This window comes from Meleagris gallopavo, chromosome 10 (assembly GCF_000146605.3).
Source record: "Meleagris gallopavo isolate NT-WF06-2002-E0010 breed Aviagen turkey brand Nicholas breeding stock chromosome 10, Turkey_5.1, whole genome shotgun sequence".
NCBI classification, from domain to species: Eukaryota; Metazoa; Chordata; class Aves; order Galliformes; family Phasianidae; genus Meleagris; species Meleagris gallopavo.
Window position 1 is genome coordinate 17,540,992 of NC_015020.2, and position 18,510 is coordinate 17,559,501.

Below are 18,510 nucleotides of genomic sequence, written 5' to 3' on the forward strand. Positions count from 1 at the left end.
AAAACAGGGAATTAAATCTCTGCAGCAGCAAACAGAATTTAAGAACATACTCAGTTTTGGAGATGTATGAAATAAAGTGACCCCCTCCCCCAAACTCTGTTTCAACAAAGTGCTTCATCTCGCCTGACCCATGACCACAGCCAGCTTGAACACAGCACCAGTCAAATCCCTCACAATGATCTCAGTATTTGCGAACAGGCTGAACTGTTGCAATAACAAAGTCCAAAGACTGCACGGCAACAGTTTCTGTGTCTTGAGTGTGAGTAGGTGGAAATACCAAAAACAAATCTGCTCCTGATAAAGTTTCCATTCTATCAGCAGCTGAATAGAGTTAAGACTCCTGCTCTCCCTTCCCAGAGATTTTCATCACATCAGCTGTATCAAATAATCTGTACAGTCACAGTAAATAGGTGAGACAGATCTGGCAAGGATAGGGATCAGGAGAAAGGACAAGTTGGAATGGGAACCACTTTTCAAAGACAGTGAGATAAATAGACATTTGACATCTGGAATCAGTAAACTGGTCACTAAAAAACAGCTCTCATCGAAAGTAACACTACATTTCACCAAACATTCGCAAGATGACTGAGACCAAACTATCATCTGTTGTTTATTTACACAGAACAAATACTCTGGTAGCAAGGGTGGATCAGAGCAATCCTGCCCTGAACTCCTCTGACCTACCTCAGGCCGTAATCTGTTGCTTTCCAAGATGAACTGACATAACTGTTTGCACAGTGCTCAGCAAACCAGGACAGTAAAATGGCCTCACGTAAAAAAGTTCAGAAGGCTAACTTTAATCCACACGAGTTCAGTAACTGGAGTTACTTCACAGCTTCACAATGAGTTGCAGCACAGATAAGGAAGATCACAAATTTTGGCACTAGTCCGAAACAAGCTTTCTTCAATTCTGAAAGTGCCATAAAATCTAACCACACCCAGAATCTGCTGTCACTGGGGACATACACATCTTGTACATGCCCAGTTTGGAAAACCCTAGCTGTCAATTAAAATGATTTTTTGCAGACACTTATTAGTATTGGATAGCTGCCTGCAATAAATTAATGAGTAACAAACTGCTGTATTAAACTAGACTTTTTTTCAATTCTGACCTAAAATACACAATCTGATGTTTCCATTTATTTTCTTCTGATCATAATGGAATGCAGATACTTTATGCTCTATATATAATCTATAAAACAACTGTATGGTATTTAGCTGGATATGAAAGGTACTTTTAAAATCCAAACAAATGTACGTCTAGTTCTTAGGCACTATGTCTACAAGGCAGGGAAAATCTCTGTATTCCACTCACCTGTGTTGTAGGGCACTGCAGATTAATTAACACTACTGGACTGGCACATTTCAGAATGTTAAAGTAAAACAAAATGGTCTTGTTCCTAGGGAAGTGGACATAAAATAATTATCATTATACGTATAGGTGCTTGCATATCCTACCATATTAAAATTCATAGCATACATTGGTATTTTAATTCTATTACTTTGAAGTCTTCATACAAACACACACAAAAAAGAAAATCACAGATACTGGACGTTCTATAGCAACATATCCTTTCAGCCTGAAGTTTTTGTTCTAAAGAATACTAACTTTGAGCAGTTTTTCTACAGCAAGGGTTTAAGCTGAAACAATCCTAGGCACTGTTACATGGTGTCTCAATCGTGCCTCTAAGAAGTGCAAAGCTATCTAATAAAACATCTGCAAAACACTGCAGTCCCTTTGCCTGCACTGAACATACTGTGTACGTACTGCATACAAAATTGCTATCAACAAACTCTACATTGTAAAAATTGATTATTTTGCTGATCAGAAGGTGGCACCAAAATCATAAGCTTTTCATGGATGGAAACTGAAAGCAGCTAGCCAGCAGCAGAATGATAATACCATCTTAGAATAATGCTCCTAAATCTCCCATGATGTAGATAAAGAACAGTGTAAGGAGCTTGTGCCCAACAGTCCCCATGCTTAACAGCTCCTGGAAATCGGGGCCTTAAGGTCCTGCATTGGGGCCTCCTCTGTTTGGATTTTTTGAAGACTGATGACTCCAAGATCGCTGGATTTAAACACCTACTGTTTGAAGTGATCAAAATATGCTGTTAAAATTTTATATCTCAAAATAATTATCGACTATCCCTAGTGAGGAGGGCATACCAGAAGTCCTGCCCTTTTTATACGACTTCAAAGTCAGCTAGCCGTGCCAGGACGACGCAGTGCCCCCATGGACATAACAGTGCACATGTCCCCTCCTGGCCTGGGCTGTCCAAGAGAACACAGTACAGCTGTGCCTGAGCTGATACATGCTGACACAACACTGGCACACACTGCGGCAACACAAACGAGTTCTGCCCTGGGAGGAGGGTGGTTAAGCCAAAACCAAAGTGCTCTTGGAGTAACCAGGCTGCTACTTGTCGTATTTCTTCTGAGTATCCCCCAGTCTAGGGCACACACACTGATGAGCACTGGGATTCCGCCAGCTGTTAGTCTGGCTAGATCTTCAAGACCACCATATTCCCCTGCGTATGTATCAATTACATTTCATTTTCATATATTCATTTTCAAGCTCCCTTTAAAAATGAGATTAGCTCAACTGCCTGATATTTTAGAACCCACATTTCTTTTTACTGGAGTGTGTTCTGCTATGTGCTGTTTTACAAAACACTCACACTGGCAAATACAATTCATTAACTGCTATTTCTTTAAATAAAAAGAATAAAATTTTGGACTTAAATGTCATCTTTCTTCAACAGGTAGATTCCCAATTTTTTTTTTTCTCATGTCTTAGCCCACTCGCTTGCTGATATTAACAGCAGAAAATAAAGATTAAACATAGGTAACACAAGAATAGAGAAACTGTATTGTATTCCATGATTACAAGTATGTCCTGTAGAAGGCAAACAGGCTTAGAGATTACACGGAGATTAATGGATGGCCTACAGGGAGGCACAAAGTGAACTACAAGTGATTCTCATGACAACATAATCAGATTAAGTCTCCAGGGACTTTGGAAAATCATCACTGTGAGTTAGCCTTTCTCACTGCATATGGTATCCATTTAGGACACACAAGCACATTCCATACCTCCACTTTTTCTGACCAGAAGGATTTGTTTAGAGGCGCCTTCTGGCAAGCCCTAATGCTAATGTTGCCATGAACAATTCTGCCTGTACAGTAAATTTTATTATGTACCTTTTGACTAAAATTTTTAATAAAAAATCTCCTTAATGTGGCAAATAAATGCCAAAATGCATCCTCAGTGGCAGTATTATTCCCTGGTGATGACAGGGACACTTCTGCATACAAACTGGAAATTATGTTGTAAGAAATAACTGAGGACTTTGTAACAAAGAGCAGTCGGGAATGCGAGTGGGTGACAAGAATCAGACAGAGTGATCTGCCTACACGTCACACCCAATGAACAGATGCTGTGGCCTCTGATCCCCAAACTTATTTGGCCAGTGCTTCCTGTGGACTACAGAGGGGGCAAAGACAAATGGAGGAGTGGGTGAACAGCAGGCGAGTGTGTGCAGGGCCATGAAACACACACACAGCATCACAACTCTCCTCACAGGGAAAGAGGACTCCTGTGGCCTTGCCAGCAACTACTATCAGGAATCATAGTCAGAGAATGGAACAGATTTTGTCTTCTTACAGAGCCTAGTCTGTTTCCTCTTAAAGAGTCTGAGAGTAAGGATTAGCTCTTCCTCTATCCCCTTCTCCTTTCTTTTGAACTGTCCTTTGGGCAGAGGTTTCACTGTTTTTTGCCCCAGAAAATTAAATGCGGAAATAAAGAAGCAGCAAAGAGCCATTATCAAATACTAGCTTTTGTCTTCATTCCTGCACAATTTCCAACTTCATGTAGTCAGCAGTGGCATAAAAGGTACCAAACGATTACTTTTTGAAAGGGAAACAGTAAAAATATTTATTAATTCTTTTTTCATTAGACACTCTTAGATTTTCAGAGAAAACAATGATGTAACATCTGAATTCCCAAAAGTCCAAATATAAAATACTAGGAAAACAAGATAAGTAAATAGAGCACCTGGGGGCTGATATCCTCAAGAAAGGTATGGCTACAGCTGCTTGACCACACAGTCTCCCCTCTACATACACTGGATAGGCAGCAGAAGAAAATAAGAGCTTTACTATGTTTTCTTTTAGGGCATTTGTTGCGTGCTGAAGGAAACCAAAAAACTGCAATGCTCTAGAGACTACTCTTACCCCAAGATGAATAGAAGAGCTTCCCTAGACTTTGCTGTTAGAAGATGAGCCAGCTACTCACTTCTAATGCTATTAGTGATGCAGTCTTAGTTACATTCATACTTAACTAAAAATATTCTCTGAATGATGAGAACAACTGCTCTACAGTAATAATCTGTGTTTATATTTCCTCTGAGCAACTAATCTATTTCTGAACTCTATTTGGAATACATGCAGTAAGAGGACGTCAAGTGTTGATGTCTCTTCAACTTTGCTCAAGAACCACTTGCAGACAGAGGATTTGAAACCTCATTTTTTATTCATTGTGCATGAGTCATAAGGATGGGTGTTCAGATTTAGTACTCACTCATTGAAGGTGTCCTTCTGACCACAGAACTGCCCATAGCTGTCAGTTGGGTAAATCACTTTCCTGGGATCGCCATGTACCCAAGCTGCAAATATACATATATTTTAACATTATAGTCAAGTGAACAGCAGTAATGGTAATAGTTGAAATTCACCCCTCCTGAACCGTTTCAATTTTTCCTGATGGCGACTGAAGGAAATTGGTTTGTATATTTCCTAATAAAAAGCAACGATACAAAACAAACTAACTGAACTACAATATAGATGAATCAGTAACAAAGGAAGCCAGTTCACTTTTTATCTTCAGGGCAAACATATCTGAGTTGGATCCAAAATATGAGGTAATAGACTTTAAAAAATAATGGTTTTCAAAAGGTGAAAGAGGAGGTACTGCAAAAGTTCTGCTGGTTTACAGCCACAGAGAAACACGGAGTTGACTAAGCAGACAGATTATTCTCAAACAACCGCATGGAACTGAAATCCATGGGATTACCCAGGTATGACAGAAATACCCCAGTTGTGACTGAATCCAATGGACTCCATTTGCAATAGGAATGTAAACAAAAACAGACTATTTAAATCAAAATATTTCCTGTACTCTCACTTAGTAATTATCCCATTTTTCAGTTAACAGGTCCGTATCTGACAACTTACACATTACATACATAGCTAGTATGTACCACAGGCCTGAATGGGAAAAGAAGTTTATGTTGAACTTCCTTCCTCCAACTTAAAACAAGCCTTCTTTCTCAAGCCATTTTCACCTGCTTTGTTATTTTCTTCTGAGAACGAAGTGCACACCATGCAATAGTATCATCATTTCTAAGCTACAGCGTGCAGATCTGACTAAATTCCTTTTATGACTAGCCAATGACTGGTCTTTGAATTACTGACTGCAAACTGCTGATCTGCAGTTTAAGTAACAGAAACCTCATTTCTTGAAGTATCATCTGAAAGTGGAAAATGTAGAACATACTTCCTTATCAATACCCTGAGCTAACCTTCTAAAATCAGATTGCTAAAGAAGTGTAAAAAAAGGCCACTGATCCTCTTCCAACCTTTCTCTTGAGACTGTGTTAAGTGCAAAATATTGCCAGCATTACAAAGATTTTAGTTCTTACCTTCCCACTCTTGCAAAACATACTGAAAGTGAGGAGCTCCCATAGCACAAACTTCAGGCTTTGACCTATGCACGCCATCTTAAATTTGCTTCTCTGTAATTACCCCATTTTTTCTCATTTTTACAGTATTAAATTTAGCCCATTAGGAAGCTGTAATTTTCCTCAAGGACATTTTGGTGAGAATAACTGTGCTTACACTAATGCTCATTGTATGTGCAGTAGAGACTACCTAGACAAGATCTCAGAGAGCAGACTGCAAATTTATTGGCATGTTTGGGACGGATACACAGCATATCTTGGGTGACTTGCAAATAGTTAGAAGATTGTCTACCAAGAGAGAATCTGTAATGCTACCTTTCACCTCAAATGGTTTTAGGTTACCAGTATGAATACTCTAGTTCATTCTAACACATATTAGTTTGCCCATGTTTTGGAGTTTGTAAATTAATTTGCTGCTTGGTATCAATTAATTTCTGAACATCTAGACTGAATGCATTTCAGATTAACTGTGGCATTCTGATGCTCACAGAAAGTTGATGTGCTTCACTGATGTTAAACTCCATTGAAATTTTCATTCATTAAATCTCACTTACTTATTTCATTCGCACTAGCTAATGGGAACATTTAGGAGGTACCAGATAACTCAATCACACTTAAGTGTACGACATCAGAAAGCAGGCAGCTCTCTGATAACTACCTTGAGTATACTTTCTTCCGTTGTGACTTGGGCAATAGGGAGTTTTCCTTCTACTTTGATACGACTTTGTTTTTCATACACTTAAAAGTTTGCTGCCAAATGGACCAAGCTCCTATACAGATCCAAAAAGCCTTTTGGTTTTTAGTTCTCTGCTGTTAAACGATTCTTCTACACCAATCAGTTTTTCTAGGCTCAAACTTTTTATTTTTAACTAATTTTTGCTTGGCACATTATTTTTCTCATTTGATCACATTTTTTTTAACACTATCTAAGCAGGAACCAGCAGAGATAAACTTCACCACATCAGAGCCAAAGTTACTTCTCAATAGAAATGCTATTTAGACTGCTTTGCCATTGTCAAACTGTCTAAAACTTCTCTTGCTTGGCAGTACCTGTCCTGTGCCCAAGGCGTCAGTCTCGATTTTAATCTAAAATGATTTGATTTTTAAAGAAGTAATTTAGCACACTTTTCTCTGTGAAATTACACCACTGGGATCAGCTGCCAGGTGGACGTAGCTGCCTGTAAGCTAAATTCCAGAGAAGAGCTAAAAAAACCACTAGTCTGCTATAGAACATAAGCATTCAGCATCTGATTAACTGTGCAGAAGAAAGAGAGGGAAAATTACCAGCAGAAGAGAAAATATGCAGCTTCATTAATTGTCTGTCTCAAGGCTTAGCCATCAAGATCAATAAACCTCCTCCTCTGACACTTTCTTTGCAAACTGAACAATGACAGTAAAAGGATCTATGTGATAAACACAGTTGTTCTTTACTGGACTAGGTAGTGAAAAGTAAGTATCTAATTCAACAGGGGGAAGAAGGTTATCACAAGAACTAGCCTGACAGAGCAGCACCATGTTTTGTGTGTTGTGCTGCATTGTTGACAACTCACCATCAAACACTAAATGAAATAGAACCTAGTCATATAGGATTTTTTTTTCAAGCATGTTCTAATGCTTATAAGGCTGCAGGCTGAGTGTTGGCACAAACAAAAAGAAAATGAAAATAGAAAGCAAAAGAATAGCAGAACCATATATACAATTGAGTTGACCCTCAGAGCAGCAATTATGACACCACAATTTTGTTTTCAGTAGAGCTGCTGCTCTATCAGTTCCCCTGCTGAAGTGGAGCTAATACATGTGCACAGTATGAAAAAGAGCTGTTGTTGTATATATCACATACATCCTCTTTTTTATGCTCTAGAACTATGCCGTTGGTTGTGAATGCCAAGGAGAAAATTAGAAGAGGCTTTGGTGTTTAAAATTTTGGATTTTCAGTCGCAGCAGCAGTGATAAACCTGCATTTATAGCATATTTCTTAAAACAGATTAGGTGGGGATCCAGATCATTACTGACAAATATTCAAGAAATTACAGAAACGTACTGTTTACTGTCTCTATGACAAGCCATAAGGCATAATTCACGACTAAGGAGTGATCTATAATTAATTTTTTCTTAATGTAAAATGTATTTACAGGGATGCATTCTGTACAGGGCTGATCCCTGGAGTTGAGCCAAAGCTGATTAGACCTTTTACTTCAAAATAAATCAGTGTAAAAAGAATAGCTGAAGCACCGTATTAGAAAATTTGAAAAGCAGGGACCATGTGGATCTGGATTTGGAGCCGGGATAAATGGTTCTAGACTGAGAATTTGAATCTTCTCTGTAAGAAACGAAGACAAAGTCACCAGCTACAAATTTGGTATCTGTCCCGGGAATAGGTTCTATTTCTAACCAATATTTCACAAGGTTTGCAAAAGAAGGCTGTTCAGATGTTTTGTGTCTAATAGGAAACTCCTACATGTGCAGAGCAAAGAAAATGACTAATTCACTGCTTTGCATCACATGCAGAAAATTGGGCAGTCATCTGTTATGTCCTTCAACACGCAGTATATGGGATTCCTCGGAATCAGCACATGTGAGGTTGACAAAGTTCTAGCCAAAGCATTAGAGGTTTATATAGCGCCAGAAAGGAAGCCAGGACTTTGAAGCACAAGAACACTATTCAGCTAGAAACTTCCAGCGTTTTCCTTTCTGCTTGTCCAGATGCAAGCGCTCAGAACATCGCCTGTCTGCACAGAAGCAGGCCATCAGCCACCAAAGCATTTGTACCTTCAAGAAAACAACAAAAGTTCCTCTGATCTGAGTCCAGCTCCTTCCGTTTTGGCCTTGTGTTTGAATACTGACAGAAGGACAGAGCAGAACATCGATGAAGAATCAAGCAGACAGGAAGAGGACAACAGCACAGACACCTAGAACAGGCTGCCCAGGACCATATCCAAACAGCTTTCAATATCCCCAAGAATTAAGACTGTGCAACCTCTCCTCTGTACTGACCAGAAAATGATAATACAGAATAGCAAAGAAAACTAACAGCTTTTCTTAACTCTAAGGCAGAGCTACAATGATCTTTTACAGGTAAACTGAAAGAGTTTAGGCAAACACGCAGACACACATTAAGTACATTTTATAGTATTATTTCTCCCTTCACACATATGCGTTTATGCAATTCTCTCACACAAAATAAAACGATTATTATGGATCAATAAATGCCCTGACGCGCAAGTAACTCTGGATCCCAAACTAAATGAAGTTATCACACTGAAGTTATCACTACTCACTGCTCACATATGTTCTTTTGGTAATCTTCAGAACAAAAACCCTCGTAAATATCAAAGTATTCAGTTCTAACTTTTGCTGTCAGATTAATGACAAATGAAAGGATTTTCCACAACAGTTACTATGATTTGATAATTTTCCAATCATAGTAACTGTTGTGGAAAATCCTTTCATTTCAAAATTTCAAACATTTCATCAGTAAACACATTTGTTTGAATTTCTCTCTAATTACGACAGACACTGAATGTTAATTCACAATTTGATTCTAGGCAAGGCAGTGTTTATTGACCTGAAAGCTTTATGTAGATATAAGCAGAAGGGACATGCCAGTTAGAAGGAATAACGTTCACAGAGTTTCTTATCATTGGCACGAGAATCCACTACTATATACTATACCTGTGTTTACTTACCTACAATTCCTAATGCAATGTAACCCAGAATGACAACTATGAAGATTACACAGCAAATAACATCTGTACAATGCCTAGGAACAGAAAGGAAGACTTTTTAAAAATAAGGGGTCTAATACAACCCTTTGAAAACACCAAATGTCACATCTGAATATACCACATAAACATATCTGCATCTGCACTTACTATTTTTTAAAGTCTTCCACTAAATCACATTTGAGATGTTGAGGTCCTGCTTTCACTGCAAGATGCTTATAAACATCCTCAGTGTGCCCTTTAAAACTGGTATCAAATTTTATAAACAGTGTCTTGAGATGATGACTCAATACAGCTTATCTGTATTATAAGCAGGTTATGAATGGAAAAACAACAGTAAAACTAAGAAATACAGCCCATCTGCAACTATCCCAATCTATGCATGAAATTCTTATCCAGCTGCTTGACTTCACCTAGTGGAACCAAAATAAGCTCTACAGAAAGAGAAAAAAAGACGTTGTGGAGAGGCGCATCTCCATTTACAGACAAGCAAAGAACAGCATTCTCTGGACTGAAAACCGAGGTGCAAGTATCCAGTCCAACTAACGTCTTCTCTTTATTGTCTGTCTATTCAGCTTGTGCAGGCAGAGAAGTAGAGATGTGGACTACCACACGTTTTTCTCCAGTGTCGGACCTTGATTAGAAGCATTCCAACAATGTAATTAACAGGAAACATGAACTTCTAAGAGGGTAAGAGAAGGGCAAGTATGCATTTACGGAGACAACAGGTTCTGGTGAGCAATTTTCTCCTTCACAAGCTAACATCACAAGCCTTTGCTTCTGAAGACATGTGGCAGCATACCAGTTCATTCCTCATAAGCCTTCACAGGTCTCACTCATTAAGAAGTATTTGCGATTTCTGGTCTCCTAAGTCTACATTATTTCATTAGCAAAGAAGCATATTATTCACAGGAGGATGTACTACCTTCATCTTCCTCATCTGAAATACTTCCATCTCTGTTACTGACAATTTACTGTTTATCTGGCACAGTTTTGGTGACGAGCAGTTTGGACAGCCTAAAGGTATGTGAACTTTGTAGCTACCCTGCCTGGGCAAGTCCTATCAGCAGAGGCACTCGCTGCTGCTCTCTGTTCTTTCCTGTTAGTAATAAATGGCTTCTGTACTGACCTGATCAAAGTTGTATTCCAGTTTTCCATGATATAAGACTGAGCAAAAGTCACTCCAGAAAGCGTAATGCATGCTTCATTATAAAGTGAAAGTAAAGGATTGCCTTCATAAACACAGCAATGTTCAGCTCTCCTTGCAAGTCTACACAAGGAGCCAAGTGGATGCAAGCTGAAGCCTGAGCATGAAAAGAAATCTCATAATGCAATCTCCAATGAAAAACAGTAATTTTTAGTGTCTATCATTCTTTCCATTTTCCAATCTGCGTTCTCCTCTTATAAATAACCATTATTCTGTAGTATAAAGGAGATGACCTTTGAAACAACTGCAGAACTTTGGAAGTATTTTCAGGTGTGGAAAACAAATGAAAAACCCTGTATCTCTAGGGAGATAGTTTCACCATCTCACCAAAATAAATGTTAAGTAAGGCAAAGCTGGTACAGATTCAGGGTCAGTATGACAGTTATCTAATGAAGAACAACTGCTTAAAGCAGAAGAAACGAAGCCAAAAATGCTGTTCGCTCCCTGAGTTTGTTCACTTTGTTGAAGCTTGGCTCTCACTCCATAAGGGAAATTTTTAAGAGATGGAAGATTTAATAGGAGGAATCTCAGGAGAAATGAGCCATCATAAATATTCTAATTACAATTCATATTGTCTCAAAAATCTCTTCAAGTGTAATTCTCAGAGGTCTCATTTTATGATAAATGAATACAATTAACAGTTACACTTGTTTGTGCTATATCTTACTTTGAAGTTTTGCAGACCCATCACAGACAAGTACCCATAAACAACCAGAATGCAGGACGTTCTGTTCTTCATAGAACATTCATAGGACACAAACTCCTGTGCAGTTCCTAGCATGTCTTAAATGTGCTGGGGGCCCCAGACCTGGACACAGTACTCCAAATGGGGCCTCGTGAGGGCAGAGTAGAGGGAGGCACTTGCCTCCCTCACAGCCATTGCATTTATTCCATTTTAATAAAATATGTTTGCATGAAACATAACCAAACTCCACACACAAACCCCTTCAGAATTATGGCACTAGCAATGTACATACGTATTGCCTCACTGAGCACTCCTATTAACCCCACTGCTCAGTACTTCAACCACTGCAACAGCTCTGCTCTCTTCAGAAAGAAAAATCAGTGAAGTCCATATAAATGTTCCTCCTTGCAGAGTAAGACTTAGCTTTCTGTTTCTCAGGTTTTCAGATTTTCAGTGGTTTGAAGGATCATTCGGTGCTCAACAACTTGTGAACATTTATACTCTACTGTACCTTGAAAAGTACATTAACTTCAGCAGCCGCTATGATAGGATGTAACTGTTCTCTGTCTATGTACCTTTCATCACTGGCATACACAACTTGCAGCCTCCTGATATCCCTCTTCATTTTCAAAACTGAAGAGAAACTTATTCCCTGATTACAGAAAGTTGACAATGAGGTTAAGAGCAGGTCAATTTATTTTATGAGCTGAAAGCAAAGATAGGTTTATCCACACCCACACCATACACACCTAGTTGTCCTGGATTTGGCTGGGATATATAAACCATAGAGGTTTGTATGATGTTGTGTTTTGGATTTATGGTGAAAAATAGTGATGAGAGCACATAGATGCTTTGGCTGCTGATGGGCAGTGCTTAAAGAATCAAAGACATCTCAGTTTCTCATGGTCCGCTAAAGATGAGGCTGGAGGTGCACAAGAAATGAGCAGGAGACACTGACCCCAACTGATGAAAGGGATACCCTACACCATTTGACACAATAAAAAAGGGGGAGGAGGAGAAGAGGATGTTACCTATGCCTTTGTTTTGTTTTGCGTGCGCATGCAGCTTTTGCATTACTTAACAAACTGTTTTTATCTCAAGCCACAAGTTCTCACTTCTAGCTGTCAGATTCTCTCTTCTACCTCACTGTGGGAAGTGAGTGGTTGTGTGGTGCCAAGCTGTCTGGGGGTTAAACACTCTAATGTTTCTCCTACAGAAATCTCAAAGTCAGAAGCAAATTCAGAGCAGAACACCATTTTTCTCCTCTTGAACTCTTGGGAATATATTCTGAGAAAGCATTTTACTCATCAAAACTAGCTAATCCTTATTCACTTTATTTTACTTACTTAATTGGAAAAAGGAAAGTAAAAAGACACATTCATTGTCTTAAAAAAATCTTTAACTGCTTCAGGGGTATGTCTGTCATGTACTGCACTGAGTGCACTGATGACTCCACGTGGTCAGACAAGTCATTTGGGTAGAAATTGGCAGAAGCAATAGGTTGAATCTGAACCCAGGTGCACCTTACTGCAAAGTAAGCTCTCTAAGCAACATTTTAGGAACCAGTGCCAGATGGCATACTGTACAGTGGAGCAACACCTTCAGTATTTAGTGAACTGATCTCTTTTATGTTGTTTCCAACAACACTGTCTCACCAGAACATTAAAAATGCACTTAACATGTGTCGTAAACCAGTTATGGGTCAGTTTTTACTTTACTTTCCTCTTAAGAAGCCGCTGTGGAATGGTAGAATGTACAACTAAAACAGCACATACATACACCTGAAATTGCAGTCATCGTCACAGCAATTGTGCATCACTAACAGCAAGCCACAGCACAGAATGGTTTGGGACCTCTAAAGATCAACCAATTCAGATACACCCCTCAACTCTGCCCCTGCAAGGCTCCATCCGGAGTAATGTGTCCAGATCTGGGGCCCCCAGCAGAAGAAAGAAATGTGGCTATGGGAGCAGGTCCTGAGGAGGCCATGAGGATGCTCAGAGGCTGCAGTACCTCTCCCATGGAGACAGTCAGAGAGTTGGAAGTGTTCAGTCTGGAGAAGAGGAGGATCTGGGGAGACCTCACTGCAGCCTTCCAGTACTTTACAAACTTTGTAAGCTTCCAATACATTATAAACTCCAAGGGAGTTCATAAACATGAGAGAGAGTGACTTTTTACTTGTAGTAATAGGACAAGGGGGAATGGCTCTAAACTTAAAGAAAGGAGATTTACGCCAGATGTGAGGATGAAGTTCTTAACCCAGAGGTGATGAGGCACTGGCACGGCTGCCCAGAGCTGTGGGTGCCCCATCCCAGGTGCTCAAGGCCATGGATGGGACTTGGGCTGGTGGTTGGCAACTCTGCCCATGTCAGGGGGTTCAGAACTGATGATCTTTAAGGACTAGCCCAATCTAAGCCATTCTATGATTGCATGATTTGATACAAACAATATAAGGTTTACAAAACTGGCATTCACACTGAAAGAACTTAAAAGCACACACATAAGTGTGGGAAGAGTAGTCTTTTGGATTAAAGAGAATTTCAGTATCAAATTCATATGTTTTATTGACCAATTTTTTTTTTTCCCTTGCTCACTGCAAAACTAACAGAATAAAACAGAATGACTTAAGATATTTACCTGTTATGAATAGGTCCTCTGAACTTTGGGTCGAATTTCCTTGGTTCACCTGTATTTAAGATAAAATAACATAAAATCATGTCTTTGTTAAAAATAAAATCTATATATAAGGGTTGTTAACAACAATCTTTGAAGAACATCTTCCATAAATCCCCATTTACTCAATTCTGTTAAAATAATTTCATGCAGGCATTACCAGTAACTCACAAAACAACTACCTGGTTTTGGTTTCAGTAGTCAGATCGAAGTTGTTTTTCTTCAAGCTTAAAGAAATTGGAGGGCGTCCCTTCTACCATGTGATAAATTTGACATACATCCTAGCACTACATCTATCCATAGTGTTGACAACATAAAGTTGCTGATACTCGAGAGGCAACCACTGTATCTCACAGTTACATGCTAAGTAACTTCTTGTTTGGCAGCAACAAGTAAGTGAACTGCCTCTTTGGAGCTGCAAGCTAAGCCCTTCTGATCTGACTCTTCTATCAAGAATCTCTCTGTATTCTAGAATAACTATGCCATTTCCCCCTTTATTTACAGCTGGTGAAAATCAGGTGTACAAATTTTTTCCACAGACTGTCAGTGGAATGAAAACAATATTTTAAGAAATATAGTTTACTAGTCAGACAATACTTCGTAAGCTTTGCATTTGCCTGATATGGAGAGCATAAGTCAGCTAGTTTTAATGCATATTTTTGGATAAACATACGATACTTTAATCATATCAAACATGGTAGTGTAGTTTTAAATATTCTCAAAGTCTTCGGATTCAGGCAATTAAATCTTTTTTTATGCTTTTCTTTAAAGCATTGTACTGAATTGCCTCAATATCCCACAGCAGTATGCTGCAAGTGTTTCTAACAGACGTTTCTCTAGCACTTCCGACAGGTATGATATGGAGAAGGAGATGGGGGGAACGGCATTCATATGTAAAAAGCTAAATTGCACAAGAATAATATTTCCAGTATCTTTTTTGAGCATAATGAAGATAAAAGAAAAATGCTAATTGTAATAAACACTATGTCAGGGAATATTCAAAGAGTCGTTTTCAGCTTCTTCAGTACAGTTTACAAAAGCGTGCCACCCAGCGATGCCCCAGACTTGTGATTCCAGGAGCTTCTCCATTAAAACAACTGCAACCTTATCGAGGCATCCATAAAGCACAGTCTCAAAAGAAATGATGTAGAACTGTTTTCTGTAACAGACGGTGTCTGCTTTTCCCATTAGGGAGGGAAAAAACTTTCACTATATATATTTTTAAAAGATACAGAAACACAGAGAAAACACAAAAAGTCTTTGGCATTGTTTAATAAACACAGACACTGCTCTGATGATTTATGAACTAGCATTTGTGTACAACGCATCCAACTACACAGAGCAAAATGAACCCACTTTTCTGTGGCAATTCCTACAAAACAGAGTCCTGTTATTGCAGGAAGCAGTCTAGTTAGACAGCTAAACACTGGCAACACTGCGTGCTTTAGTCTAGTGTTTACAAAGCATTACATTGGTAGCTCTCAGACAGAATTCAGCTTTTCTAACTTGACATGGAACAACATGCCTTGCGAAGCACCGTGCTGAGCCTTCTGCACAATGCACTGATGGTTTGCTAACTGAGTAAGCTGTTCCACTGTTAGCACTTTTTGTAGCCTGTGCTGTTGTGACAGCAAACTGTCTACATTTCACAGCTGGCAAATCTTCCTTCCCCTATAGCCCTCCCACAGTACAAGTTATGCAAAGATGTTAAACAAGATTTATTCCGCCAAGTCTCAGTCTAAAACATAAACTATCTGCTGTACATTGATTTTTCATTCCTGTCAAATGGGACATTTATCTGTAGAAGATGTCATCATTTACTAAATTATTTTCTCAATAAATACATTTCAGCTTTCTACATAGCACAGAAGTGCAGAACAGATGTGTTAGAGCTAGAAAGTCTTAGCATTGCTGCTTTAGATAGTATAATGCCTACGTACTAAAAGGCAAGACATGGCATTGTATTCACTGTGCAAAACCAAAACGCTGAAGCCATTTTTTCTTAATAAACCAGACATCTCTCCTTTCATCTACAGACACACAGAATGCCTGTGCGCTGATCTTCACCAGTACGAAATTTTCATTTCCTGAGCAATATGATTACAAAACCTATTATAGAATTCTGTAATGAGACATATATAGGCATTCCTATGGCAAATTTTAAAAACAAAACTACATGCTGGAATAACAAACAAAATTTTTAAGTAAAGCCTGTACTACACGTTGACAAAAAATATATATATTATAATCTAATATTGTAACTCACAAATAATGCATGTCATACAAACATACAACTCACTTTGCTATTACAGAAAATCATAGCGTTCCTCTAACGTCTACTTTTTTGAGATATGCAGCATAATCAGTACCAGTAATAGAACATGATGAAGATATAATTGATCATCTCTAAAATACTAGCCATCAGCTGCACGCTCATACTCAACTACCTCCTGGGATGAGACCTCCCGTCACTGCGCTGTGCTTGGGCTAGAGCAAATGGCCTCCAGTTGCACCAGGGGAGATTCAGGTTGGACATTAGGAAAAATTTCTTCTCCAAAAGAGCAGTTAGGCACTGGAACAGGTGCCCAGGGAGATGGTGTCCCTGCAGGTGTTCAAGGAACATTCAAGGAACATTCATACTAAGGGACACAGTTCTGGGGGGAAATGTTGGTGGAAGGTGGACGGTTGGACTGGATGGTCTTGGAGGTCTTTTACAACCTTGGTGATCCTATGATATAAATATCTTTCATGTTACTGATTTGTTAAACATCTCCTTCTTCAAACATGTTTACTTATTAAGTAAGATAGGATTTTTTGTATTTGATTACTAGTATCCGGTATGATATTTTAATACAAAAATATCTGGTTATGCTTTAGACTGATTACAATGTTAGGCAAAAACAGATCTGTCTAGAAAATAAGATTAAAATTAAAAAGCCTGTGCTAGTTCATGTGCTATTCTCTGTATAGAAACAAACACCCTGTAGCAGTATTCTTAAACCAAAAAACAACAGAAGAAAAACAACCAAACAACAGAAACCATAAAATACTATATACAGAAAACCATTCAAACAGAGATCTGGTGTCTTGTGGCTATTTTTGCTTTACTAGAGATTGAAATTTGTCTATATAACACCATACATAAGATGATTATGAATGCCTGCTTATTTGACTGTATCTAGTCTACAGTCCAGTATGATGAAAGGAGCAGCAGCTCCCATGGCTGTTTTTGAACCACTGGATACATCGTAACAAATGGAGTTTGTAAGATTATGTTAATCAGACCCAGTGCTTCAATGGAGACTCATATTTTCATTGATTTTACCTTCAGCTCTGACACTGCTGCTATTTACCGTCAGATGTGCTCTGTTAGCAGTGGCTCTGCATCTGGAACAACGAAGGCATGCACAAAATGATAACACAGGCAGATTTAATTTAAGAATTCATTTAAACAAATAAATTACTTGCAGTTGATCGAAAGCAGTCAGAAGTGACCCTCTGTTCTGTGTTTTTTCTTCTTATTAATAGAGAACAGACTTCAACTGCATTCTCTATTTTGTCTTTTAAAAAATTCCTCTTCAATCAAAAGTTTGAGTTTAAAAAAAGTCAAATGTGTTCTTAAACAAAAGAGGGCAATTGTCATTATTGATATTTCTGTCTCTGTAGACCCCTAAAAACCCCCTGTTGTAGTTTCCATGAAAATAACCAGGAGGCATTACTTTCACAGCAACCTACCTACTTGAATGCTTTAAGAAATGCAATAACCAACCTGCTTGAAGAAAAGAAATACATTACCAAAGTCACAATCATTTCTATTCCCACTATCTAACAGACAAAATTATTTAAACAGTCTCTGTTTCCCTCACTATGATTTGAATCTCTGCCCTGCTAAGCCCTATTTTAATCACTATCCAGCGAGTGATGGAATACCAAAGTAATTCTGTGTTTTTGCAATTAGAACAAAAGACACCATTCAGATTTAAGAGGGGGAGGAGAAAGAAATTAAAAAAAAAAAAGAAGAAGGAAAGAAAGAAAGAAAAGCTTTTCCATTACTTCTTGCCCAGATTTTTCTCCCGTATTTCCCACTCGCGAGAGAATTTAAGCAAAAATCTGGTCCAGAGTTCACATTCCATCCTACTCATATTCCCACTGTTGAGTCGTTCTGATTGTCTTTCACAGCTCATCACCAGAAATAAAGTGCATCCCACCCAAGAGTTCTGACCATGAAGTACCGAGACACTTTGGGACACCTCTGACGTTCTGTCAGAGATGGCTGCATACACACAGCTGCATTTACAGTTACTTTGGGTGTATTACTTTTTCAACGAACTTACTGGAAAAGTGGCCATCTTTATCTCCTGAAGTGTGATTTTCTCCTTACACATTTTGTAAGTTTTTCAGTGTTAGCAACATACAACTCACTAAAAACTAACTGAAAGAAAATAAGAGACTTTCCTTGACCTATTAAATGTTTCCTGATC

At 38.6% G+C, this 18,510-nt stretch overlaps 1 protein-coding gene across 1 annotated transcript in view; it reads right to left on the reverse strand.

The window, feature by feature from the left end:
- The window catches only part of SLC44A5 (solute carrier family 44 member 5), a 41,900-nt gene extending 27,812 nt beyond the window's left edge, over positions 1–14,088 (reverse strand). Inside the window, exons 1-4 of the mRNA XM_031554872.1 lie at positions 13,994–14,088; positions 9,429–9,502; positions 4,584–4,668; positions 1,316–1,400 (exon numbers count right to left, since the gene is read on the reverse strand). Coding sequence (XP_031410732.1) covers positions 1,316–1,400; positions 4,584–4,668; positions 9,429–9,502; positions 13,994–14,073 — 324 coding nt within the window. The 5' untranslated portion in view covers positions 14,074–14,088. The remainder of the gene's footprint in view (positions 1–1,315; positions 1,401–4,583; positions 4,669–9,428; positions 9,503–13,993) is intronic.
- Positions 14,089–18,510: the final 4,422 nt, after the last annotated feature.